Source organism: Bombyx mandarina, chromosome 12 (genome assembly GCF_030267445.1).
Source record: "Bombyx mandarina strain Sakado chromosome 12, ASM3026744v2".
In the NCBI taxonomy this organism is placed as follows: domain Eukaryota; kingdom Metazoa; phylum Arthropoda; class Insecta; order Lepidoptera; family Bombycidae; genus Bombyx; species Bombyx mandarina.
Window position 1 is genome coordinate 15751239 of NC_143219.1, and position 27550 is coordinate 15778788.

Below are 27550 nucleotides of genomic sequence, written 5' to 3' on the forward strand. Positions count from 1 at the left end.
CGAAACGCATTACTGCTTCACGGCAGAAATAGGCAGGGCGGTGGTACCTACCCGCGCGGACTCACAAGAGGTCCTACCACCAGTAAATTAATAATTATGGTCGAGTTTCGACTGCTGGGTGACCACTAGCATTAATTAATTATGCAAGTTCATATTACGAAATGGGAGGCAACGCGTCAGTGATACTCAGTCTCAAACAAAACAGGCTTTTATTCTTAAATTAAAACAATAAAACACAACACGGTAATGAAAAATATTATATTTATTTTTAATTTATATTATACAACCGTTTTAATGGAATGTTAACTAATACGGTACTCAAGTTCAACCCCAGCACTATCCACTACTATCCGTTTTAATCAAATAGTGTTTAAGATTTACGAAATACTTATTAATCTCACTCAATTCTACAAGGTGATCGCTCCCGCGGTGTGCATCTTCCGTGAACACTACTGCTAGTTATTTTCAATTAAAATAAAGGCAATAGTGTAGTCTAGACTACCAGGTGGTGAACGCATTACTCGGCTGGATATCTCATTACCCGGGTGGCAATCGCATTACCCGGCCGGTGATAGCCTTACCCGGTTGCGAATCGCATTACCCAGGCGGGGCTCGCATTATATAGGTAGCGAAATCTGCGACCCTTCGCGACACCGAGGAGCGGAGTGCGGCTACGGTAGCACACCACATCACCCAATTATGAATCACTTGTTATCCTCTTAAATTATACTTGTATCATAGTTCTAGTTGTTTTTTTTGTATACACACATATACATATACATATAAATTATATGACACTAGTGTTGTATAATTCAAATGTACTGTTCTGATACCTATATAATACTATTTGTGGTTTGTATTATTTATTAGATTTTACAGAACGCTTAACGTAGGTAGCTCATGGCTCATGAGGTGTTTAGTGAAAGGCCGCCCCCCTTTCGAGATATGAGGTCTGAAACTCCAATTGACCAGTGACCGACGCTTGAAAGGCAAACGTGACTAAGCGACAATAACTGCTTTGTACATAAATGATAGGCAATAACCATATTCGATGCGCAAAAAATATATATTTCTAGGTATTTTAAAATCATTTCAATCCTACAGCTACTAGCTAGATTCTACTACAGCTGGATTCGTTAAAATAAATTTTGTTTCCAGGTATTTAAACTTTAAATTAGTCTACTGTAAAGTTCACGCATTGTCGCTTAGTCACGTTTGCCTTTCAAGCGTCGATATGTATTAGACGTTTGTACCCATCAAACCGACACGCATTACTGCTTCGCAGCAGAAATAGGTGCTGTCTGATGACGATCCTAATTTGAATTATTGTGGAGTCTTTCTTATACACGACTAGGACGACGACTTGGCTCACGTGAGTAGGTCGCGCGAAGTCGGTGGCTATTCCCAAAGGATTATTTCAATTTGTCGAAGTTTCTCGAAGTTTGTCGAAGTTGATTTAAAAAATAAGCTAAAACGAATACCGACACTAAAGTATTCAGTATGACGGCCCGTTCGATCGTAAGTGGTCACTCAAATTTACAAAGTAGACAACACGGAGTGACGTTCGGCGTTAGTGAAATGCAGCACGGCGGCTATTGCGTTTAGCATGTGCCTCTTGCCGGCGTAGTCCGTGGACATCAAGTAAGCGAGCACAACGTTCTTCAAATACTCTAAATTTGCACCTTCACGGGATTGCGTTCTTCTTAATCTGAAAATTAATTTTAACAGTTAGCGAAATCGTTACGTACTTTGTGTGGCGACCTCACGTCTCAAGCACATCACAAGCACGTGCGGTTCCGTAAACGCTTAACATCAAAGGGACCATCTAAGGGTTTGCCGGCAAGAACTCATGATTATTTCTGCTTTAGTGACGCTTAGTGTAGATTCGGCCTTATTTGTATCATACAGTATTGAATCAGTAATGCAATTTGCGGTTAGCGTTGATAATGTTGCAGTACATTGCTGCCTATTACTCCGAGAGCGGGAGACGTCGTCGTGGCCTAAAGGATAAGACGTCCGGTACATTCGTATGTAGCAATGCACCGGTGTTCGAATCCCGCAGGCGGGTACCAATTTTTCCAATGAAATACGCACTCAACAAATGTTCACGATTGACTTCCACGGTGAAGGAATAACATCGTGTAATAAAAATCAAACCCGCAAAATTATAAGTTGCGTAATTACTGGTGCTAAGATCTCTTATGAGTCCGCGCGGGTAGGTACCACCACCCTGCCTATTTCTGCCGCGAAACAGTAATGCGTTTCGGTTTGAAGGGTGGGGCAGCCGTGGAAACTATACTTGAGACCTTAGAACTTATATCTCAAGATGGGTGGCGCATTTACGTCGTAGATGTCTAAGGGCTCTAGTAACCACTTAAGACCAAATGGGCTGTGAACTCGTCCACCCATCTAAGCAATAAAAAAAGCGCCTGCGGGCCTGCGCCTACCTGTGAGCGCTGGTGCGGGGGAGAGTATCTGATATTACCTGTCAATCTCCTCTTTCAGCGCTCTGACGACTTCTTTGAATCGCTCTTTCTCTATGGTCGCGTCTCGTTGGCAGTCTCTGAAAAGTAGATTTATTTTATTTTATTTTGCTCACCGGCTCGATTGCACTATATGGCTACATCTGAATTACATGCCCTTTTAAAGTCTAACATGTAAGCTAATTCACTAAGCAACTTGAGACATTGACCTCGTGTACCACGTCATAGCTATTCTGGCATCGGTGTTCCAATCACGTCACCTGTATATTATTATTATGGCGGTACGGGTAACGCCATCTGTCATCAAGTAGCGAAAACTGATATCGAAGCGACTAGTACCATCGGAAACGTTCTCGATAATTGTAGGGATGTAGTATATATATCTATACTAATAACACTAATACCTAGTCAGGTCATAAGTATTGTCACACAGTAAAAACTTTTCTTTTAGAATGCTGGCCACAAAAAAGTTTATTGAATTCGAATTTCGAATTGTTCATGAAAATAAAAATGTATACTTTTAGAATTTTTCTCATTTTTAAATATGGAGTGGACGCTTAAAGAAGACCGTGTTGCAGTTATTGCGTTGCATCGTTGCGGTTACGCGCCAATTCAAATTTTTAACATACTGAAAAATTTGAATATAACCAAAAGATTCGTTTATCGTACCATCAAACGATACAATGAAGACTCTAGTGTAGATGACAGGTCAAGAAGTGGTCGCCCTCGGTCTGTTAGGACTCCAGCAGTGATAAAAGCTGTGAAGGCGCGAATTCAAAGAAATCTTAAACGTAAGCAGAAACTGTTGGCCCTTCAGATGGGGTTAAGCAGAACCACGGTGAAAAGGGTGTTAAATGAAGACTTAGGGCTTCGGGCATATCGAAGAAAAACAGGACATCGTTTGAATGCTCGTCTAATGGACCTGAGACTGAAGAGATGCCGCGCTTTGTTGAAGCGGTACGCGGGAAAAAAATATCGGGAAATTCTATTTTCGGATGAAAAATTTTTTACCGTAGAAGAGAGCTACAACAAACAAAATGATAAGGTGTACGCACACAGTAGTGAAGAAGCGAGCAACCGTATTCCGCGTGTCCAACGAGGTCATTTTCCATCCTCGCTCATGGTATGTTTGGGAGTTTCTTATTGGGGCTTAACAGAGGTACATTTTTGTGAGAAAGGTGTAAAAACGAATGCAGTTGTGTATCAAAATACAGTCCTGACGAACCTTGTGGAACCTGTTTCTCATACCATGTTCAATAACAGGCACTGGGTATTCCAACAAGATTCGGCGCCAGCTCATAGAGCGAAGAGCACACAAGACTGGCTGGCGGCGCGTGAAATCGACTTCATCCGGCACGAAGACTGGCCCTCCTCCAGTCCAGATTTGAATCCGTTAGATTACAAGATATGGCAACACTTGGAGGAAAAGGCGTGCTCAAAGCCTCATCCCAATTTGGAGTCACTCAAGACATCCTTGATTAAGGCAGCCGCCGATATTGACATGGACCTCGTTCGTGCTGCGATAGACGACTGGCCGAGCAGATTGAAGGCCTGTATTCAAAATCACGGAGGTCATTTTGAATAAACTTTAGTATCATAAGAATCTATGTTTTGTTAAGTTCATTTTGGTATATGAATGGTTACATAATGAATAAACTTGTTTCAATTATTTTACATTAAACATGTGACAGAATTTATGACATGACTAGGTATATAAATCTACAGTGTTTTTTACAGATGTTCCGTTATAACTATTGAACCATGCATCCGATTGACTTGAAACTTGGTATCCATGTAGAAAACACATGTACTTAATGGATAGGCTAATATTTTTATAAGTGTTGGACTCCCTACACTGATTGCGGGGGCGTTAATGATGAGAATCTTTATGGGGGTGAGAAATATTAATTTTAATTTTAAATGCCTAGCGAGGCGGATAGGTACAGCTATAGTAGAATTATTTTGTCCGTGCAGTTTGGGTCATAAAAAATCGGAGCGGTGAAACGAGTATTTCGCTCTCTCTTCTACTCACGAGCCTTATGGACGGGCATAGTGATGCGCATTATTGTTGTCGATAAGCGTTATCGATAGTGTATATAGTTTTGTCATTTTGTAGGTTAGTAATAAAAAAGAAAGAAAAAATCACTAATCGAACGGCAGAAATTAACACTTTGTAACTTTTCGGAATCTATTCTTATTTCAGTGAAAATTTTTAACACATTGTTGATAACAACACGTGCAAATATTATTTTGAATAAATTCTGCTGTTTTGATACAAAACAAAAGGAGTAGCCATTGTGTCACTAAAGAAATACAGAGAACGAATGCATAAAAACACATTTCTCTTCGACATAATGTACTATAATTTGCAGGTAAGTACAAATGACTCATAACATAACAATGTCTCACCACCCCTCGTATACCACCCCGCCGCCGTGTACCTGCCTTCGATGACTCATTTGTTTTTATCGATAATTACGTTGCGCCCGCGCAATATGCTGACCGCCCTAGCCGGGCTATGTTTTATGACCCAAACTGCACGGACAAAATAATTCTACTATAGTCGACTATAAAAGTGTTACAGAAACAACGTAAAGAGAGTGACCCCGAGGCCCGCTCCGTGCCCCCGCAAGGAGGTACGACGACCCCACGACGTAGAGAGTTACTACTCAAGCAAGCGAACTCGGCACTGGATTAGATTTCCCGCGCGCTCTACCGCTGTCGCCCACGACCGCCGCGCAGTTGCCAGTATGGTTACCGACGTTATCGTGGTCACCCGTTATTCGTTCGCGCTTCTTTTTGATTAGTTGTTATTAGTGTATTTGTTTGTCAAATATTGTTGCTGTTGATTTAAAATTTTACTTGTTATTATTTAATTGTAAAAATGGGTAAAATCATACATAGCGGAGAACGCAATATGGACTCCGATTAGGAAGTACTCCCCCTATCTAGGTACTATTGATTCGTCTGTACTTTATACTTTAATAATACTTTTAAGAACTGTCATTCACACTTTAATAATATTTTACTAATAAACATTTTATTAGCATATAAGTTTATTTGTAATTTTTGACAACCCTATCAGAAACCCGCGTGACGTAATGCACTCTAAGTGCCTGGTGGGCTTGATCGAGTAGTAGTAATCGGTTCTACTCGAAGCGAAACAACGAACTGATTGTGTACCTTAAGTGTTTTAAGTGTCAGTTTTGATTTTATACTTCAGTGGAAATTTCATTTATCCCGAACCGTAGAGCGTAATTTTCTTGCTTAATCCTTGTAAGTGTCTCACCTGTACTGGCCCTCGAGCAGATGCTTGTCCTTCCTGAGCTGCGATATGTCCTGGTCCTTCCGGGCGAGCTCGTGGGCGTAATGCAGCATGTGGGGAGGCGCCGAAACATCCTAAAAAATTGATTTCACACTAAATGCTAACACAATTGTAGGTACCGACTGCATGCATTGAAAAAAAAGCGGTTCATTATATATATATATATTTTTTAATAAATATGAAATAAAAATAGTGTAAGAAAAATTATTTTATTGTAAAAAAGCGTGGGGTGCTTTTCAGGATATTATCAAGATGACCCTTCTACCCATATCTGTTCATAAAATATTTACAACTACTGATACCATGCACCCCACGCTTTTTTTACAATAAAATATTTTTTTCTTACACTATTTTTAATTCAAATTTATTAAAATTTATTTTCTATTTTTTAGTTGGATTTTCTATAAAAGCGTATTTTGTTAGTTTTTTTAAACTATTATTTATTTTTCATTTTTTAGTTGAATTTCATTTTTTTCATATGTTTTGTCAATGTTGAATTGTCATCGGTCCTTAATAAATATACCAAATTTCGAATTAATCCGACGTTTTGAAGGGGGTCAAAATCATGTTCAAAGACTCCGTTACAAACACATATACTAATACGTAACATAAGGCTAATAAAAGCGTATTAAAAAAAACATTGTCGTGCTGTCACAGTAGATTCTCACACGTCGACCGGCAAGTCATACTCACAGCAAACACGTTGTGTTCCTCATTGCTGACCTTCCGCTCGTTCCTGCCGCGGATGTAGCTGTCCGTCTCGTCCAGCAGCGCGGCGTACCTCTCCCTCTGCGTCGCGACCTGCTTCTCGAGGACGTGGATCCTGTTCTTCAGGTCCGTCGTTACCTCCTTATGGTATTCCTCTTCGTTTTTCAATTTCTGCAAACATCGGAATGATACGAAATATTGCCGCCACGAAACACCAAAATATTTATGCGTACTGTAATCATATTTTAAAGCGGGTGGAAATATTCATGACGCGACATTTATGAGTCAACGGACGTGCCGTGAGATTGTCGGGTATTTTTTTTTATTGCTCACGCGAACGAGCTCACGGCCTACCTGGTAAGTGGTTACCGGAGCCCATAGACATCTACATGCCGTCACCCACTTAGAGACATACGCTCTAAGTCTCAGATAACTACAGGTCGGTGTAGGTAGATTTATTTAAGGTCGTTGACGTTAAACGTAGAGGATAATATGGATATGCCTCCGAAATACCGGAACTTCATATTTATTGTGATATTTGTTCCGGAATTTTGAATTTAGCATGAATCTGTGTTTAAGGTGAAAAACGTATTAATAATAACAATTTACGCTGCCAGTGCTGACTAATGGTGAAAAAAATCAGTATTTTATTATTTTATTTTATACAAAAACACTTTGGAATAGTTACACAGTATTTAGTCCCTAGGTTCTAGGTAACTCACTCGCTTACCTCGGTTCGTAGAGTGCGCTCCTAATTTGAGAAATTCCTGTGTTGTGTAAATAAGTGGTGGCTTATTTATACAACACAGGAATTTCTAAGGCTAAACAATCCAGGGTGATAATCTCACCCTTAGTGATTCCTCGTACCTTCTGAAAACGACGAATTTGACTTGTATCTACGGACATCGATTTGTTTTTGGATTTAATCTTTACTTCAAGTTATTTTGGTTCAGGTAAACTTTAATAATTTTCTTATGTAAGTATGTTTTAGGCCTTTTTTAAAGCATAATATGTTAATATTTTTAAACATAGAAATTGTATCCGATGAGGACTAAAAATGATTTATTTATGTTTTTGTTTAATTAAAAATAACTATTCATTGTATTAATAATAAACGATTTTGTTAGCCTATCTGTATGTTTTTCATTTTACTTTATTCCATAGTTCAAATTCCGAAACTTTTTCCGGGACTTCCCGCACATTATGGATAAAATGGCACGTCCGTGTTATAATATCTTGGCGCAAGTATATAAAATCAATCTACCTACTCCGACCACTGGTTATAACAAAACAACGGCTGCCTCACCCTTCAAGCCGAATCGCATTACTGCTTCACGGCGGCAGAAATAGGCAGTAAAAGATAGTAAACGATGCGACAAATAAATGAGGAGCAACAGACCTCCTCGCAGATCCTCAGGGCGTCGATTTTGTCTTGCTTCTCCTCGTCCAGCATCAGCTTGCAGGTGTGCAGCTGGTCGGCGAGCAGCGCGAGGTCGTGGCGCAGAGCTGGCGAGGAGGGTCGCGGTTCAGCGCCCTCCCTGGAGCTACGTGCTCGCTCCTCCTCCAACTCCAGACGCAGCTTCTCGTAATCCTCCCTGCACTTGAGATGAACGTCACCGAACCCTTCGATTTGGAACACGGCGGCGACGTCTATGGGCGAGCCCTGCTTGTCGTTCTCCGATATCAGTTCCTTCTTCAGGATGTGTATTTTGTCGATTAATGTTTGTAGATATTCGCTGTCCGCCAACTTCTCGTTGTCCGTTTCGCTAAGTTGGACTGGAGTGCTTTCTTCTATAAAAAAACACATAATTTATAATAAAGTGAATCTTTCATTCCAATACTGAAACGATTCTATGTCACATTTTCGAACATATTTTAGAGTATTTAGCTTATACTTAAAAGTATTTTTACGCCGGTAAGAGTAACGCCATCGATCGCCAAATAGTCGAACGAATGCCGAAATATCTAGTAACATTTAGAACGCGCGAAAAGTACAACGCCATCTATTGTCAGATAGCAGAAACACAATATTAGAAATGTGTGGAATATTCTCGACGATTCTAGGAATTTCGTCTCGACAATTTTTATGCCATTTAGTGCCACGCAGTCAGTTAGTAATCGGAACTACTGGAAGCGAAACAGCGAACGGATTACCTGAAGCGAAGCGGAAGAAGCGAATTGAGAAATTTAAAGTGTTTGTGAAGTGTTTTAAGTGTTCGAAGCGTGAATACAGTGGTAACTAGTAATTCGGTAGAATTTTATTTCTCCCGAGCCCCAGCGCGTAACAGTATTAGCGAGATAAGAAAAGGTTTATATTTATTGGTGACATTTGAATTTTTCATTTTGTTAAGTAATTAGCGCACGACTCGACCGGTAGTAAGTTCGTTCGAAGAAATAGGGCAGTGCTATTGTATTTCTTTAACCATTTAAATATGGAAAAAAATGCCTCAAGGTAAAAAAAAATACAAGCGCTCTTAACAACAAGGACTAAAACGATCAGTGATCAGTTACCAATCGTAGCCGGAGCGATCTTCTCAAGCAGCCTGCCGTTTATAGAATCTCTAAGTTGCTGTATCAGCTGTTGGTCGCGGCGTCTCCTCAAATCGTACTGTCCTATAGTCTCTGAGAGTTCAGCTAGTTTTCCTTCTAGCAGCGCGACTCTTTCTTCTTGACGGGCACAGATCTTCCTGGCAGATTCTTCGGCCCTTTTCACTTTTATTTGTTCCTTGATTTTTATATGAAACAATAAATATGGTTTTAAAAAAATACACTAAAAACAGCAAACCCTGATAAAAATTAAGAAAATGACCTAGTGATCCAGATCATAATTTTTTTTTAATGCTTAGATAGATGGACGAGCTCACAGACCGCTTAATGTTAAGTGGTTACTGGAGCCCATAGACATCTACCACGTAAATGCGCCACCAATCTTGAGATATCTCGATATCTCACGGTCACGATATCAAATATCACTCATAAGTTCTAAGGTCTCAGTATAGTTACAACGGCATCCCCACCCTTTAAACCGAAACGCATTGTATTTCATTGTATTTTTTTATATCGGACTATTATTATTATCCAGAAAAGATAGTTGCCGGAGGTGATGTTTTATTGATACATGTGCCAGTGACTTTGGAACGTAAGTACAGTCTCGGGTTTGTTAGCAGGGAAACATGAGCCCTCATGAACTAATTTACATGATTGATAGATAGAAGTCTATAATTCTTGCTAATGTGTTAAGGTGTGTTAAGGTGTCTCAAGGTGGGTGGCGCATTTACGTTGTAAATGTCTATGGGCTCCAGTAACCACTTAACACCAGGTGGGCTATGAGCTCGTCCACCCATCTAAGCAATAAAAAAATAAAAAATTCAAATCTTAGAGATATAAAGCTAGCGTGTGTATTTTTATAGAAATAGTCTCCAGATTTTTGTGGGAACTTGTTTCACAAAGTGACTAAGTTAGTATGCAGATTTTTTTTTATTGCTTAGATGGGTGGACGAACTCACAGCTGGTGTTAAGTGGTTACTGGAGCCCATAGAGATATAAGTTCTTAGGTCTCAAGTATAGTTACAGCGGTTGCCCCACCCTTCAAACCGAAACGCATTACTGCTTCACGGCAGAAATAGGCGGGGCGGTGGTACCTACCCGTGCGGACTCACAAGAGGTCCTACCACCAGTAAAAAATGATTTACCGGATGTTTAACTAAAAATTTTTAACCTTTTAAAAAAGCACCCTGTATATAACTTACTTCTCTGATAGCGACTGAATGTGATTGCTCGATCAGCGCCAATTTTTGCTGAAGCCTGACTAATTGGGCTGGAGTCTCAACAGTCCGAGCTTCGGCACGCTGCAGTCTCCTTTGGGCTGCCTCCAAGGAACTGCTCAGATCTCTAACTCGCTTCTCTAGCTCGGCTTGTGATGCTAAGAACAAAAAATCGGTTGTCGGTAAAGTCGGTTTCATGACGATAGTTGTACGTGACAACGTCATAAGAAAATACTGATGGAATGGTTTCATTTTTCAAAAGAAAATTTTAATTTTATTTGTTTGATAGTTATTTTGTATGGACAATTGACACCACATTCACTTTTCACTGAACTTTATACTTGACGAAAACATGTAAATGTATTATTGTATAGCAGCTGTCCACGCGGATTCATCGCTCACTCAAGTAGGAGAGACAGATGCCGAACGCTGCCGAACGCGGAGGCCGATTGTGCCTCTTTGTCGCTCGTTACGCGCTTTCGCTTGCACTTCAAGCCTTATATGGAACGCCTCAATGAGTCATTTTTTTCGTGCGTGCAGCCGGCTCCATCGAATTATAAGACGTTGTAATAATAATAATAATAATAATAAAGATCATTTATTGCCTTTCACATCATAAAATGAAATACAAAAAAAAAGAAAAGCAAAAAAAAGAGAAAAAGGCAAAAGGAGGTGGCTCAGCTATTGCTGTTCAAGGTTGATAAATTGAACAAATTGGTTGTCTTGTCAAAAATAAAATACTAATGTAAAATGGACGTCTCAAAGACACGTAACTCTCAGAGACGTGTTCTGGACTAAAGAACGCGTACCGGTAACGCAACGTTGGGCGTCCCCATGCCCGTTGGACCGATGACTTGCGGCGATATGCTGGGAAAGATTGGATGCGGAAGGCGGAGGATCGTTCATTGTGGCGGGCTATGGGAGAGGCCTACATAAAGCAGTGGAGATAGTAGGTTTGGTAGGCAGTGGCTTGGCTCTGCCCTTGGCATTGCTAAAGTCCATGGGCGACGGTAACCACTCATAAATCAGGTGAGCCGTATGCTCGTCTGCCTACAAGGGAAATAAAAAAATAAAAAAAGATACAGGCTGATGATGATGATGATGATGATGAATGGAAAATGGAAAATGCACTCTAAAGTAGAGGAAGTGGAAGCCCAATACAAAGAATTAAGGTTTGCTTCTTATAAGAAGCATCTCAGTCATCGTGTAGACTTTCAGTATACATAATTAAAGTAGTCTAGACTTTCTGTATACAGAAAGTATATATGCTGTTCGTGTCTTTTTTAAAACGAGAGTCTACTGAGAGTCACTGACCTTGAGCTTCAGTTGAATTAACTACTCGATCTTCTAATTTCTCTTTCGTCTTCCTTTCGCTGTTCAATTTCAAATGCAACTCTCTGGAATGTCATACAAAGAAAAGCTAAATTATATACTTTTAAACAAACACGAATGAAAACATTTAAATTCACCTTATTGTAGCCTAAAGAGTGGAACAAGTGTCATGCACATAAACCTCAACCATAATACATCGCAATATGAAAATAGCTTCTATCTGTTGAGATAGTTTGAGCTGAAAATCTAAGCAATATACACAGAGCCTACCCAAAAACACATCTTACTATCAATAAATTACTAATTTTAATCGAACAAAAAGATAACAAAGTCGCTTTCTCTGTCCCTATATCCCTATGTATGCTTAAATCTTTAAAACTACGCAACGGATTTTGATGCGGTTTTTTTTTAATAGATAGTGATTGAAGCGGAAGGTTTATATGTATAATAACATCCATTAAATAGTGGAGAAATCAATAATAAATTACAGTTTCGGAAGCGAAGCGAGGGCGGGTCGCTAGTTTTAAATATTTATTTTCTATTTGAAATGCGCGTCTACTTGAAAAATAGCCTTTATGTCATAGAATCACATTATATTCTGTATAAGAAATGTATGCTTACTTCATCATAGCAACATGATCAGCTCTCTCCTTCTCCCTCTCTTGTATCTCATAGGCTATCTTGGCTTTCAGACTGTTAACCTCCAGCAAATGTTGCTGTGATAGCATTTTATTCTCCTCTCTCAGTGCCGCTAACATGGTCTCATACTGTAACAATATTCACGCTCAATATTAGCTAACATTTCATTTTGTATAATAAAAAACAACAATAATCATTTTAATGACCACTAAAACTATGAAGTATCTCATACATCAGTAATAATATAATGACAATAAAACAAGTTCGATTAAGCCATAAAAGTTGTCTATGACTCACGAAAATCAAAGAACATACAATAATTATATCTTCATTGTACAATACTGGTGGTACTACTGGTATTACTGGTGGTAGGACCTCTTGTGAGTCCCCGCAGGTGGGTACCACCACTCTGCCTATTTCTGCCGTGAAGCAGTAATGCGTTTCGCTTTGAAGGGTGGGGCGGCCGTTGTAACTATACTTGAGATCTTAGTACTTATATCTCAAGGTGGGTGGCGCATTTACGTTGTGAATGTCTATGGGCTCCAGAAACCACTTAACACCAGGTAGGCTGTGAGCTCATCCACTCATCTAGGAAATAAAAAATAAAAAAAACAATACATATACTCCTGCACCTAATGATGCATTGCTTGTGTCCACTAACAATGGTAATCATCAATGGTAATCATCGGGATCAAAGAAGCTGATAGCGCTTCTGCCTAAAGTAGAATGAAAATTACATCTAGTAAGCTTGTATTTGAGATTTGTATGACATTAACTTATTATTTGTAACATTAGTATGACATACGTCTTGAAAATAAATCCTTTTTGGTAAGCTCAATAACTATAGCACTAATCTAATAGCAACTGAGAATATATAGTATTTCTGAGAAAAGCATAAACAGATATTTTTCTTTGGCTGTAGGCACGTTCATGGAATCATATGTACCTTATCTCTTGTAACTTTTTTGTCTGCCTGGAAAGCTTCTTCCATGCGAGCTTTCTCCACTGTGAGGGTAGAAAGAGACAGAGTGAGGGCTGTGACCGAATCATCTGTAAATTGAATGAAATTTTAGAATCCTAAATATGTATTAATGCATTATGTGATTTGGGTTACTTGTACTATTAGCATATTATATTTAAAACAGAAACTCATATACAGTAAAAGATCCTTATTCCCGATTCTTTCGTTCGTATTTCGACTATTCGCAGATTAAAAAATGCAAGCCAATTCCTATATTCACAGCTCAAGATTTCCTTATCTGTTGATCTAATAAGTCTACTGGTACATACACATTGATAAAAGGTTTGAAATATGTAGGTATCCAACCAAATATCCTTTGTACCACTATTAGTGGTTTCTGTATTTGCAGACTATTTAAGGAGCATATACCCCGCAAAAAAAGAGCTTATACTGTATGACCAAAAACAAATTTTTTTATATCTACAGAAGTGAAAAATGTTAATCCCCATCTCTATTCTACACCTCTGAATGTCATACCTTCACTTCCATCTATAGTGTTTTCAGTCTTGTTGAGTGCCTTCAAGCTGATCTCTAATGCTTCTTTCTCTTTAACCAAGCCCTTGTAAGCTGTGACTACATCTGGAAATGAAAATTTACCTTGTAAATGACATCATTACTTTTTTCTACGTTGAAGATATAGTTGATCTGCTGCCGGAGCCAAAAAAAAGTGTTTTGAGAATAATTCAAGTTTCATACATATATATTTAGAAAATCTACTTTTATGTAAATGCACTACAGGATTGGTTTTAGCCACATAACATATGGCTCTCGAATTAATCCTTTGTAATGGTGTTCAAGAGCACTTTCACATGTTTTTCAATAAACTATGTTTAATAAGAATCTCGCGAAGTCTCGGAAAGAGTCCTTGAGCTCGCTATCAGTCCCGGTTAAGCAGCAAATCCTCCGGGCCAAACACTGTCCTTCTATTCCAAATAAAAAAGATTACACTTACCCCGTAAACGTGATTCGTATCGTTTTATCTGATCAGCTTGTTTTGTTATGGTAGATATTAGCTCTTGTTTTGATAATGATTCCATTTCTATTGTTATGACACAAGACTAGACATATTTTTGTTAAATAAACATTACCATTAACTATTTGCGAAGTTCAAATAAACTAGAATGGATCAGTATTTAGTACAGGTTTAATTATTTGAGAAATCACCACAATTTAAACAAGTCTGTAAATAAAATTTGATTTATATCATTTTAACTTAAATCACTTTTTAGTTCCCAGTTCCACATAAAATAAAATAATGATAATCTATGCTTCCACTTTCCAGCTTGACCGATTTTTTGACGTTTGACAACTTATAAACCATTAAAAACTACAAAATGATCGATATATCATAATATTCTTTTCTCTAATAATCTGAGGATGTACCTATGTAACAAGAAAATTTTAGACCTACATACCTATAGTCGGATTTTTAATTATAGTCGGATTTTTTATTAGACGAAGTCAACTGACGTTTACTGTGTTGTCAGTTTTTGATGAAATAAAAATAGTGTTGTGACAAAGTGAACGATTGAAAAAACTCCTGAATTAATGAAATTGCCTCGATTGTCTAGTGAATAGTTGGTGTGCCGAATTGCCGATATCGGGTACGGGGTTAGAATTTTAGGCGTGCTTTGTACATACCAACGGGTTTTCGACGAAATATTATGTTCCTATAGTATCTACCTGTACTGAATACCGAGTGTTTTAAACATTAAGAAAAACATTGCGAGGAAGCTTGTAAGACTGTCCTATTTCCAATACATCATATAGTTGAAATTATAGAGGTATAAAATATAACAATTATAGGTAGGTAATGAAAATAAAAAAAACTGATTGTAGTTACATACTACTAGTAACATATATTGGAGCACTTTAATGCAACTTTACTGTCAGCTGGCTTCGTCTAATTAAAAATCCGACTATAGACGAAGCCAGCTGACAGTAGCTAATGTCACTTTGTGAAATAATGTTGCTATATTTAAAGTAATAGTGATGCGTTCAGTTCTCGTTCAATCACATAAATGAACAATGAGTGTGAAGAGTTACTCATTAATTTCAAACTATAAAAGAATATTATTTATATTTTACAATAAAATTGTATTAAAGTGATCCAATATAATAATATGTTACTAGTAGTATGTAACTACAATCAGTTTTTTTTATTTTCATTACCTATGTACCTATAATTGTTATATTTTATACATCTATAGTTTCAACTATATGATGCATTGGAAATAGGACAGTCTTACAAGCTTCCTCGCAATGTTTTTCTTAATGTTTAAAACACTCGGTATTCAGTACAGGTAGATACCATAGGAACATAATGTTTCGTCGAAAACTCGTTGGTATGTACAAAGCACGGCTAAAATTCGAACCCCGTGCCCGATATCGGCAGTTCGGCACACTAACTATTCACTAGACAATCGAGGCAATTTCATTAATTCAGGAGTTTTTTCAATCGTTCACTTTGTCACAACACTATTTTTATTTCATCAAAAACTGACAACACAGTAAACGTCAGTTTACTTCGTCTAATAAAAAATCCGACTATACGTGAATATGGAAAACAAAACAAGGTTGAGAATAAAATTACAAAAGTCAAATTTATCTTAGTCATTATAGACCAGGGTCGATAATTTTTAAAACCAAAAAAAATAATAGAAGGATGCAAGCCATTAGAAAAGGAGGGGGATATTATAAAAATGAAAGGAAAAATAATTTACGGGCGATCTGAGGTCGGGAAGGGGATGGGGAGGGGGGGGGGGTTTAAGGATAAAAAACGGTTTTTCTCGATTTCCGGCAAAACTAAAAGTCCTATGGAAAAGTCAAATCGCAAAGTTGTAGGTAATAAAAATAATCTAAAACTTTTGTATTTACACTTTTTTCACATAACCTCAAAACTTATGTGAAAATTAAAAAAAACATGTTTTTGGTATTTTATTTTTATCTTTTTAAAAAAAAATATTTTTTCACAAAATTTGGTGAAAACTTACCTTTTTATGTCCCAAATACGCTGTAATTTATTTGATTACAAATATTAATTTTTTCACCTTATTTTGAATTAATATCGAAAAAGCACCCTAATTTTCAATCGAAAATTCATCCGTCAAAATATCAGCTTTTTTCAAAAAGTTGGTGTTTTCTGTTCGTAGAAATATCTACTTTCCGTGGTATGGTGAAAAAAAAAATGTTACTATAATAAGTAAATCTTCTCAGAAAATGCAAAAACTCGAAAAAACTCGAATTCGATTTTTTTTTATTATTACATATATACAACTTTTTATTTTAAAATTTACACTTTAACTACTCGAAAAAAATAAGATTGCATGCTACATTGATAAAAAAAAATTGCAAATCAAAATAATATACTACTTTAATTAACAAACAAATAAGTTAATAAAATTAATAAGTATTTAATAAGACATCTACAATATTTGGAGAAAATTATCGAATCTTTTTTAAATTATATGCGTAGATGCCTATTTATAACTATTTTTAGATAACATACCTGAGTGACCCACGAAAAATTGTAGCCCATCAAAGGTTTTTGAAATATATGAAATATACACGAAAATCGGTCAAAAGTTAGTTATTAAAAATATATTTATGATATATATTTTATATACATATATATATATATATATATTTATATACTTTTTATAGATTTTTAATATATTTTTTAAGTATTTTGAAATATTTTTTTTCATGGTAGTAACTAAGTAAATTTGTTTGAGCAAAATTAAGGAGATTATTTAATAATTTTATAAGGATATTTATTTTATTAAGGATTTTTTAATAACTAACTTTTGGCCGATTTTCATGTATATTTCATATATTTCAAATACCTTTGATGGGCTAAAATTTTTTGTAGGTCACTCAGATATATATTAAGTTATCTAAAAATAAATAGGCATCTACGCATATAATTTAAAGAAGATTTTTTTTTTTTTTTTTTTTTATTGCGTTATTCGACAATTTTCTCCAAATATTGTAGATGTCTTATTAAATATTAATTTTATTAACTTATTTGTTTGTTAATTATAATAGTATATTTTGATTTGCAATTTTTTTTTATCAATGTAACATGTAATCTTATGTTTTTCGAGTACCTAATTAAAGTGTAAATTTTAAAATAAAAATTTTGTACCTATATAATAATAAAAAAAAATCGAATTCGAGTTTTTTTCGATTTTTTGCATTTTCTGAGAAGAATTACTATAGTAACATATTCTTTTTTTTCACCATCGGAAAGTAGAGATTTCAACGAACAGAAAACATACCAACTTTTTGAAAAAAGCTGATATTTTGACAGGTGAATTTACGATTGAAAATTAGGGTTCTTTTTCGATATTAATTCAAAATAAGGTGAAAAAATAAATATTTCTAATCAAATAAATTACAGCGTTTTGGGACATAAAAATTTCACCAAATTTCGTGAAAAAATTTTTTTTTTTGAAAAATAATAAATAAATAACCAAAAACTTGGTTTTTTAATTTTTCACATAAGTTTTGAGGTTATGTGAAAAAAATGTAAATACAAAAGCTTTAGATCTTTTTATTACCTACAACTTTGCGATTTGACTTTTTTCCATAGGACTTTTAGTTTTGCCGGAAATCAAGAAAAACCGTTTTTTATCCTTAAACTCCCCCCCCCCATCCCCTTCCCGACCTCAGATCGCCCGTAAATTATTTTTCCTTTCATTTTTATAATATCCCCCTCGTTTTCTAATGGGTTTCATCCTACTACCTATTTTTTTTTTCACTTTTCATTATTTTTAAAGGCTTCTACCCTGGTTGAACTTCTACCCTGGCTTCTACCCTATTATTGCACCAAGCAATATTACAGATTTAATAAAATTTATTTAGATAATTGTCATTGTCGTAATCATTGTCACAAATTTTAAATTTAGCAATAGAACTGACTCGCAAATTTGTTTTTATTGCTTACGAAAGCACTAGTGGTCTTGCATTGTCTTGAAGGAGCAATGGCTTATAGCGATTGATCAATCTCGGTTGATTAGCAGCTAGTTCTTCATTCATGGTTTGCAGTTGCTGACAATAGATATCTGCCGTAATCGTTTGATCAGATTTTAGAAATCTATAGTGAACGACACCAGCGCTAGTCCACAAACACTCACAAGTAACTTTTTCTGAGTCAATTTTCGTTTAGGGCGGGATTTGGCTGGGTCTCCAGGGTTCAGCCATTGCGACGAACGCTTCCGATTATCGTACATTACCTATACACTTTTCATCACAAGTAATGATTTGATTTAAAATCCCTTCATTATTGTGTCGGTTGAGCAAAGTAAAACAGCAGTCGACGCGTGTTTGGAAGTTCGATTCACTCAATTCATGAAGTCCCATCGTTGAAGTTTTTTTTACTTTACCGATTTGCCTCAAGTGGAATAATACAGTTTTATCATTTATCCCGAAGCTTGCAGCTATCTCTGAAGTGCTTTGTGACGAATCTGCTTCCACAATATACTTAATATAATTCTTAATTTTCCACTTTGGTCTCTGGCCGTCCACGGGGTTGGTTCTGAAGGTCGGAATTTCCAGAACGAAAACGTTGAAAGCAAAACGTACCGTGCTTTCTTTTGCGACACCAGCGCCGTACACATCATTAATCGTTCGAGCTGTTTCTGCAGCAACTCGTACCTACTCGTAAATATACCGTTATTTCAAGTTTTCCGTTGTACGGTAATAAGCGACGCCAAAAAAATAATCGGGAAAAACTTCATATGTAAGGACCCTAATACATGAGTTAAGAAGCATTTTTTTTTTTTCTTTTTTTTTTCGTGCCGGGGGCCGAACCTCCTACTAGGTCCCCGCGCCTAGGGGGCGCGCGGGGTATGTGAGACTCAACGATCTGCAGGTGTTGAGAGCAGATCGCGGGCCCAAGGATTTTAGGGCCCACCCACTAAACGACTCCCCTGCACTCTTACACCCGACGTCCGATCTCCGTCCGGGGTCAGAACCCGTTCAGAGTAGGGGGGTTCCCGCGGTCAACACTACAACCAGACACGCGGCGCCACCCCGAGGACGCCCGACCGACGGGTCGTCGAGGCGATAGTCGACGACCAACGACGTCGGTCTCCGCGGTACGGCGGCCCTATCAGGCCACCCGGGCGGTGCCGCTGGTGTTCCGGGATACCCCGCTGGGCCAGAACCACTCTGCCGGGTCGGAACGCGATACACCGCCGACCGGGTTGCTCTTCAACAGTATGTTCGGCGATGACAGCGACGACGAAAAGGCGGACCGCATCGCAGTCCGCAGCCGCCGACGCGCCGTCCCGTCCTCCTGGTGCCAGCGCGCTAGAGTGACGGTAGCGTGCGGCGCAGCCTCAACCCCCTTAGGTCGCCCCGTGACCATCACCGGTAGGAGACTGCCTCCTCATATGAGTTAAGAATCAACGGCAACCCGCACGACTCTTCTGGGTGGAGTCAAATGGAAACAGCTGGTATTTGTGATCCAGGATAGGACACAAAAATGGGTTTCTGCTCCATGCAAGGCTGAACCTGTGCCTTGTAAAGCACAAGATTTTCCAAAAGTAAAGAACCGCTTCATGGTTGAAGACTCCGAAAATTATAAAAAAAAAAAATTAGCGTTACACATCAATTCGATAAGGAGCACTGCACTGCTGGAAATTGCCAAGAATTCCTTGAAGGATACTTTATTTCAGCGCCATAGCCTAACGGTAATCAGCGGCTTAGCACTCCCCCACAGCATTGCTGACGTGCCTGGGCGACGGTAACCACTCACTATCAGGTGAGCAGTGAGGTCGTTCTCCTGTTTTTACAATAAAAAAATGATATTATAATAAGATGATGTCCTTGATATGCACCACTTACCAAGCATTGTGGAACGCTTTTATGTCTAGACTTTGATGCGCAGCCCATCCAAAAAGCTTGTGTACCGCCTGTAGTCTCAGGGGGATTCCGTAAGATTACTTACTTCAATCCTAAATAGAGTACAATATGTTACGAGCATATGTTCCAGAGGCGGCTTTACCGAGGGTGCAGGGTTTTATGGATTGAAAAATTAAAGGTGGCCCGGAGGCCTTTCCAGTTTCACCAGGACAGGTGGGCGAGCAAAGGCTTAACCAGGAACTAAGGGATTTGCTAACAGCCACCCGAGTACCTCCGGAGGATACCTAAGAACTCAAGGGCAGCTGTTTTGCAAATGAATCTACCACCGGATCGAAATGGTGAACCGCTAAAAAGATCTGAGGAGAAACTTCGAGCTGATATGTGGGTTAGGTTGCACGTCGAACTCTTTAGCGAGTTCGACGAGTACGATTACCAGAGTCCCTAAGCCTGCTCCTAGTGTTAGAGCTGGAGGCGTCTAATACGAGAGTTATTGGATCCGATGGATCCGTGTCTAGGGCGTCGACGGATACTGGCTCCTGCGTGGGCAGGAATCGGGTAGATAGCGGGCAGGGTGTCAGCGCAGTGGTATTATAAGCGCCGGGGTCACTTTCAATGAACCTCTTACCACCTCTTACACTTGTATCTATTTCATTTTGACTGGACGCTTACTGAAGTGCGTTAGAGTAATGATTGCACACGGGGGCTACGTGGGCTTTTTTATGTTTGAGAGATTACTGGTGGCCTGGAAGCCTTTCCAGTTTTACCAGGGCAGGTGGGCGAGCAAGGGCTCAGCTAGGGGTGGGATTTCCCAACCGCTACCCGAACGCCTCCAAAGAGACCCTAACAACTCAAGAGTAGATGCTTCGCGAATGTACTACCGGATCGGAATCGCGACCCGCTGAGAAGATCCGGCCAGAAACTCAGCGGGCTGATGTTTAGGTTAGGTGCTACATGGGCTTGACTCCCTACGTTCCGGTACGATCGATAAAAGAACCATTGTTCTGATGCACTCGAGACTTCGACACAAGGTCTCTAATTCGACACAGGCATCCACTTTGTTTGTAGGCTTGCAGCTTATGATCAGGTGAACCTTAAGCCAATCGTTTCATAGAATCACAAATATCTTATTTATCTTAAGAGCAGTTAATCTGCCAGCTTCTACTACAAGCAGTAATCAGGGGAAGTACTTAAATAAAACATTGTTTTATACGTATTATTGCTAAGGTCAATATTTAATTCCTATATAATTATTCCCTACGTCAGATTACATTCGTTGACATTTCAAAAGTTTTAATTGTATAAGCATAAACGCTCGTCTTCATACATGGCGATTTGTACTCTGTCTTATAAATCTACCTATATCCTAGGCCAAAACCTTACCCATACCTGCCCAAAATAACAAATTAATTAGTACAAAACAAAAGAAAAAAATCAGATAAATAAACGCTATATTAAAAAAAAATGTTAGTAGAGGTATGTACTTTTGTTTAAATTGAATTTCTTTTGAAACAAATTTTATTTGTATCACTAAATGCCGAAATTTTAGAACGCAAATAATGGCGAGCTGAAATAAAACTTGAAAATACAAAAAAAAATTGTACGGGCCAGGTGTGTACATATAGATTTTGTAATCGGTGGAAAGCAAGCATACATTTAACTATAAACTCACATACACATAGGACGACACAAAACTGACTAAACAATGTGATGACATATACAAATAGGCTGATAATCTTGTGCGAAATTAGAACTTCATATGAAAATCCATACTTATAAGAATTATCTTGTAATCTTTCTAGAGATAACTATATCTTCTAGGGCAGGTCAAGTATTTGTTAAAAAATCTTAGATTGAATCAAATTTATCATAATTATTGTTCAATCTTATTGCAAGTGGCCTATAAGCCCCGATTTGCCGTTTATGTGAGAAAATTTAATTCAAATTTCATATTTTTGTAACTGCCCATACCAAATTGCTGCACTTGAACTTGGCGGCAGGGTACTTGAAATACGTGAACCAATCAAATCTGAAGGGCGTATTCGCCTCATTTTTAATCAATCTTTGATTGCATTGACTTTGTGGTAGGAGCTTTTGCATTTATACTCCTCGTATGTTGGATAAGTAAAAAATAGAATAAAAACTATTTTTTGGTACGGAAGCTTCTTGTCCAAAGGCAAAATTACGTAGGGCATTGCTTTTTACTAAAATTTCACAGGCTTGTTCGAACATACTGTAACAGGAAACTTATACAAATAAGTCTAGAAACTTACTTAAAATATCAGCATTTCAAACAGTAACATATAGAGGTATATTTCTACCATTGACTAGTTTCATACACACCATAATTTTTTATTTGTATTAAGTTAATTACTAAAAATCCGTTTCTATTATTATTATTATTTTTAATGAAAATTTCTCAATAAGGTTTGGATTTCTTAAGAAAAAAAATACATATTAATTACAAGAATATGGCAGATTTTTATGACTACTGTAATTTTTTATTTGATAAATAGAATGGCCGCCTTCGAGTCTCCGGTAATAGGAGTTTAAATCGACTGATCATTTAATGAAGTAGGTACTTGATATTTACCTCTTGAGACTACAAGATTAATTCTGTCCACCTGGGCCATAAAGCCTCTGCCAAACTCTTGTAAAAACCTTTTTGAATACAGTATTGAAAGCAACGTGTGCTTCGGGTATTACAATAAATACTATTAAACCAAACACCACACAAACATAAATTAATATCTAAACTACGGTTTTTTTTTTATAAATTAAAGAACACAGTTTTTCACTATTATTTTTTATACTTAGCCATTAAACATAAGTACTTAAAAAAAATATGTTGCGCAATTTTTTAATGACTAGTTCCGCATAGTTTAAGTACTTCTCTATTATTTTTATATTTAAAAATAAATAATTCGTAATGCAACATTTTAAGCTTATAGAAGAAAAATAAATAGAATATAAGTAACTTATTTTCGAAATGCATCGTGTATTAACAGTTTCATGAGAATATATCTCGCCTCATTTAGTCAATTATGATATGCATTTAACTATTAATAATTTAACTATGCATTACATAAATTACTATTTATGAATAACAAACTAAAAGAATATTTGGAACTAGTGTTTCACTCTTTTTTTTTGTAACAAAATTAATCTGATTTTTTCTTTCATCTTTCTTATTGGCTTAGTCTAGGATGAACATCGACAATTCTCTCAGCCATTAAATATGCTGCTAGGCTGCTGGTATGAACCGGCGAGCATTTTCTTTGTTACAATAAAAAAATGGCGAAAAGACGTACTGGCATTAATGATTTCTAAACAAATAAATAATATTTTAATACTACTTACATATGCTACTATGAATATGTTAAATACAAACATCAAAATGAACAAACCCAATGGTTTCTAGAAATTATATGGAAACATACTTTTTTTTTTTAATTTTATTTAAATTTACTTATATCATAATAATAAATAGTGATTATACAATGAAATTAATAATTAGAGAGACAATATCATAATGTGGTGAAAGTCAAATTAATTTTATTAGCGAGTTAAGATACTTACGTATTAGATTCACATTAGACAATGTAGGATGATATTTATGAGAAAATTACAAATGAGGTATAAATGTTTAATATTTATCCAATATTTGAAGTGAGTATTCTTTAAAAATATTGCAATGTTAGTACACAAGTGAATTGTACTTACTGGTCATGCTGGCATAAAAACATTATTATCTTTGCATAGTCTCAAACTCACATGTCAGGCTTGATTCGACTTGATTTTTCCTTAAATTATTCTTCTCCTTGTCCATTGTGAATCTTCCTATTTAATTAATGAGAAAATTACCTCCAAACACAACATACTCCTACATTCTTTAAATTATTGATTTGACTTTCACATATAAATACATTTAAATTTTAAATAATTTATGTGCCCAAATCTGATGCATTAAAAGATGTATGTCACAATTAAAATGTTGATCAATAATATATAATATTTGATGTTATGTCATGGTGCCACACATATGTCAGATTAAAGTATTTTAAGTGGGAACCATTATAAAAGTCACCCGTAGATTTTACTTTTCTTGAATAAAAATGATGATTTAATGAACATTTTTCTATGCTAGTGTGCTAGCAGGAGCTATACAGGAGCATCAAATTATATTATTGCTTTGATAATGTCTTCTAAGCCCGGAACAGCCCACATAATATTTTTGCTTTAAACTTTAATTGGAACTCCAAAAACTATTTATGTCTTATTTTGATATTTTATTAACATTATAACAGCCACTTTCCGTCTTACTCACCAGTGGCTAAAATAAGCCTATTTTAGTTTTAATTTGATGCTCGTGTAAAAAAACTAGTACTTAATATCTAGTATTTAAATATTTTTTGTGCATTATCATTTCTTTCATACCAGTTACTATTTTAAATTTATCTTTTTAATGTATGGGGCTTTGCTTATCATATGGTAAAATACTTATGGAAGAATTTATGGTGTTCTTATAAGTCACTTAGTGCATAGTTTTCTTTTATTAAATCAGTCAGTTTTATTGCTGATGTCTTTGGTTATCTCCTAAGTACAACTAAGTATCGTATTTACGCTTAGTGTTTTTATAGCATCAAAAATCATGTCACCAACCAATAAACTTATTGTTGTAACTCAAATACACTTTTGGTTATAACCCAAAAATAATTACATATTTTAATCTGGATCTGAATTGCACTGGGAATATATTTTACTTTAAGTAAAAAAATCTTTTATATTGCACTGTTGATAAGCTATCATAATAATATGATATTAAATATAATTATATTATTGCATTAAGATTTGTTTCATTATTTCTTTTGTAGAATATATTACTATGTTGTCTATTACTTATACTATTTTGAGTATATTGCTCAGTTTTATATTGATTTGAATATTTTTAGGCTTATTACAACCATTTTTACTTTAGTACTTTATATTACATACTCAGCTATGTTTTAGGCTATTAAATTAGTTAAGTTTGTGATAAGTCTAGTAAAGTTCAAGATTAACAATCAGAAATTTCGAGTATTCTACAGCTTATTTGTAAATGATTAAAAACCATTTGTATGTCTTATGAATTGGAGAACCATTCACTTTCTATATCAGATCATTTTGTTACTAATTTATGCAATTTTAAATGTGAAATTGTAATAAAATCTCATAGATTTTTACTATTCATAATATGAAAGTTATTAAATGGAATCTTCTTATTGCTATATGTAACTCATTTATACAAATCATTGTTGGGTAATGTTTGTCAAAATTATGAAGTAAAATAAATATTGGATTAATATTATGATTACACGCATCATATTTTGTACTTCTGATGAACTTTACATGTCATGATTCGCATCATACAGTGTCAAAATGTTTTCCTACTCAGTACTATTATAATTTGATGTCAAACCATGACGATGTTGATCAACATTTTTGTATTAGCTACAATTTATTGACTAGACTCTCAAAGTCTTTAAGATTTACTCTTGTTGGTCTTGAAGCTGACCTGAAGGACCTGACCATTCAGTGAATAGCCATTCAGGGATTGAATGGCAACAACAGCCTCATCATAATTGGTCATAGTAACAAAACCATAACCTTTGCACTTGTTTGTAGAGGGATCTCTAATTATTTTCACACTCTGGACGGCACCAAATGGCCCAAAAAGTTGCCACAGAACACTCTCCTCAGTGTCAGCCCCGATGTTGTACACGAAGATACACCAGCCTGATCCACCTAAAGCATTACCTTGAATGAGCGGATCGGAAAGAGGAGAAAATCTTTGGAGACCTTTGTTGATAGCTAGCAGTGCTTTACCTGCAGGGGTTATGATGCGCCGTGTTGAAGTTGGAGCCAGGTATGCAGTAAGGGGTGCCAAAACCTTATTCTGATTGCTTGGGTTGTTTGCACACTTGACAGTCATTGGGGTTGTTCCACCAGGTGGAATAGTGCCATTCAACTCACGTATAGCTGCTTCTGCTTCACACCTTTGATCGTACCGGATGAAGGCGACTCCTCTTGATGGACCTTGGATAGAGTGATCTTCTGGAGCTACCTGCATCAACTGACCGACATTCATGTTCTCATGAAGAATGCGCGAGCTGATAATGGTACCGTAGGGGCCGAAGAGTTTCTCCAATTCTTGCTGAGTCATGTGTTTCGGGAGTCCGGAGACGTAGAGGTTGGCACCTTTAATCGCATCAGAGCTTGGACGTGCGTATGAAACTTTGATGATCTTGTTCTGCAGTCTGAGACCATTGAGTGTATTCACCGCCTTTTCTGCATCCTCAGCTCGGTGATAGTTGACGAAAGCGTATCCAAGACTCTGACCGTTGAGAATATGATCCGGAAACACGGTCACCTTGTCCCTTATTAACTTGCAGCTTTCTACTTCGCCGACACTCGAAAATAATGATCGAATTTCCTCCTGGGTCATCGTTTGCGGCAGATAATTGATTATCAAATTCGTCTTAGACTCATTCTTGCACGGCTGCAACTTACTTCCATTTTGCGTGGGCTGGTTTAGAGAGTCGAGCGGATTTGCCATCATTTTGACTCGATTTGTTTACAGAAAATTAGATAAAATGTCACTGGTTATGTGACTCTTTACTCAAAACGGGTAGTTTCGGAACTAAATCATGTATTCGTTGTTAGATATAAGAAGAATTCGAGCTGGTGTGAGCATATGCCATGCATGGGAAGAAAATCAATAAGATGCTGTTCACTTTCGTACTTATCCTGATTTCGGTAGAGCGGCACCGGAATTGTTGAATCAAAATATAATCAGAAACACAAATTAACTCTAGTTTATTAGATCTTAGAGAATACGAAAGCAAAGTGAAAAGGAAATCAACCAAAAATCTATGCGACTTGCGACCTATTCTCGTAAATTCATTTCTTTCACTTCACTTTCTTTTTAGAATGTTGCCAGTAAAAGAGCTCATGTTGGAATCAAGAGAATATTTCGGGAAAATAACGTAGACTGTTTTCCTTGAGAAAAAAATCTTCGAAGCATTAAAACAAAAAAGATTAGGTATTTAATCACAACTTGTACTTGTACTTCATTGGGTTTTCGCACACGTTTAGAAGAATCAAAAATACAAAATTAACTTTGTTTGTTAAGTTTTCATGACTTAATTTAACCAATCATTTCAAAAAAAAGTTAGATACATGTTGTCAGTGATACAGAAAAGAACTCAGGAACCTTTGATGCCCAAAAGTAACTATTCCACGGAGATTGATTTTTTCTACTTTCACTTTAATGTTAGTGAAGCACTTTACTGTCTTATAAATAGTAAGTAATGGAAGTCAAATTTCACTTGGTTGGTTGAACCTCAAATTAGAATTTGCTGTACTGTAGGAA

At 36.7% G+C, this 27550-nt stretch overlaps 2 protein-coding genes across 2 annotated transcripts; both read right to left on the reverse strand.

Moving 5' to 3' along the window:
• Window positions 1-1421: 1421 nt before the first annotated feature.
• On the reverse strand, window positions 1422-14723 carry GCC88 (GRIP and coiled-coil domain containing 88 kDa). The gene is made up of 12 exons (XM_028180234.2): window positions 14225-14723; window positions 13750-13851; window positions 13198-13301; window positions 12234-12379; window positions 11595-11677; window positions 10266-10438; window positions 9028-9241; window positions 7916-8307; window positions 6502-6687; window positions 5773-5882; window positions 2486-2563; window positions 1422-1708 (listed from the first exon to the last, which is right to left on the reverse strand). The coding sequence occupies exons 1-12, from the start codon at window positions 14307-14309 to the stop codon at window positions 1537-1539; spliced, it is 1845 nt and encodes a 614-aa protein (XP_028036035.2). The 5' UTR covers window positions 14310-14723; the 3' UTR covers window positions 1422-1536.
• A 6618-nt stretch (window positions 14724-21341) lies between these two features.
• On the reverse strand, window positions 21342-27122 carry LOC114247298 (ELAV-like protein 2). The gene is made up of 2 exons (XM_028180229.2): window positions 26005-27122; window positions 21342-25923 (listed from the first exon to the last, which is right to left on the reverse strand). The coding sequence occupies exons 1-2, from the start codon at window positions 26735-26737 to the stop codon at window positions 25661-25663; spliced, it is 996 nt and encodes a 331-aa protein (XP_028036030.1). The 5' UTR covers window positions 26738-27122; the 3' UTR covers window positions 21342-25660.
• Window positions 27123-27550: the final 428 nt, after the last annotated feature.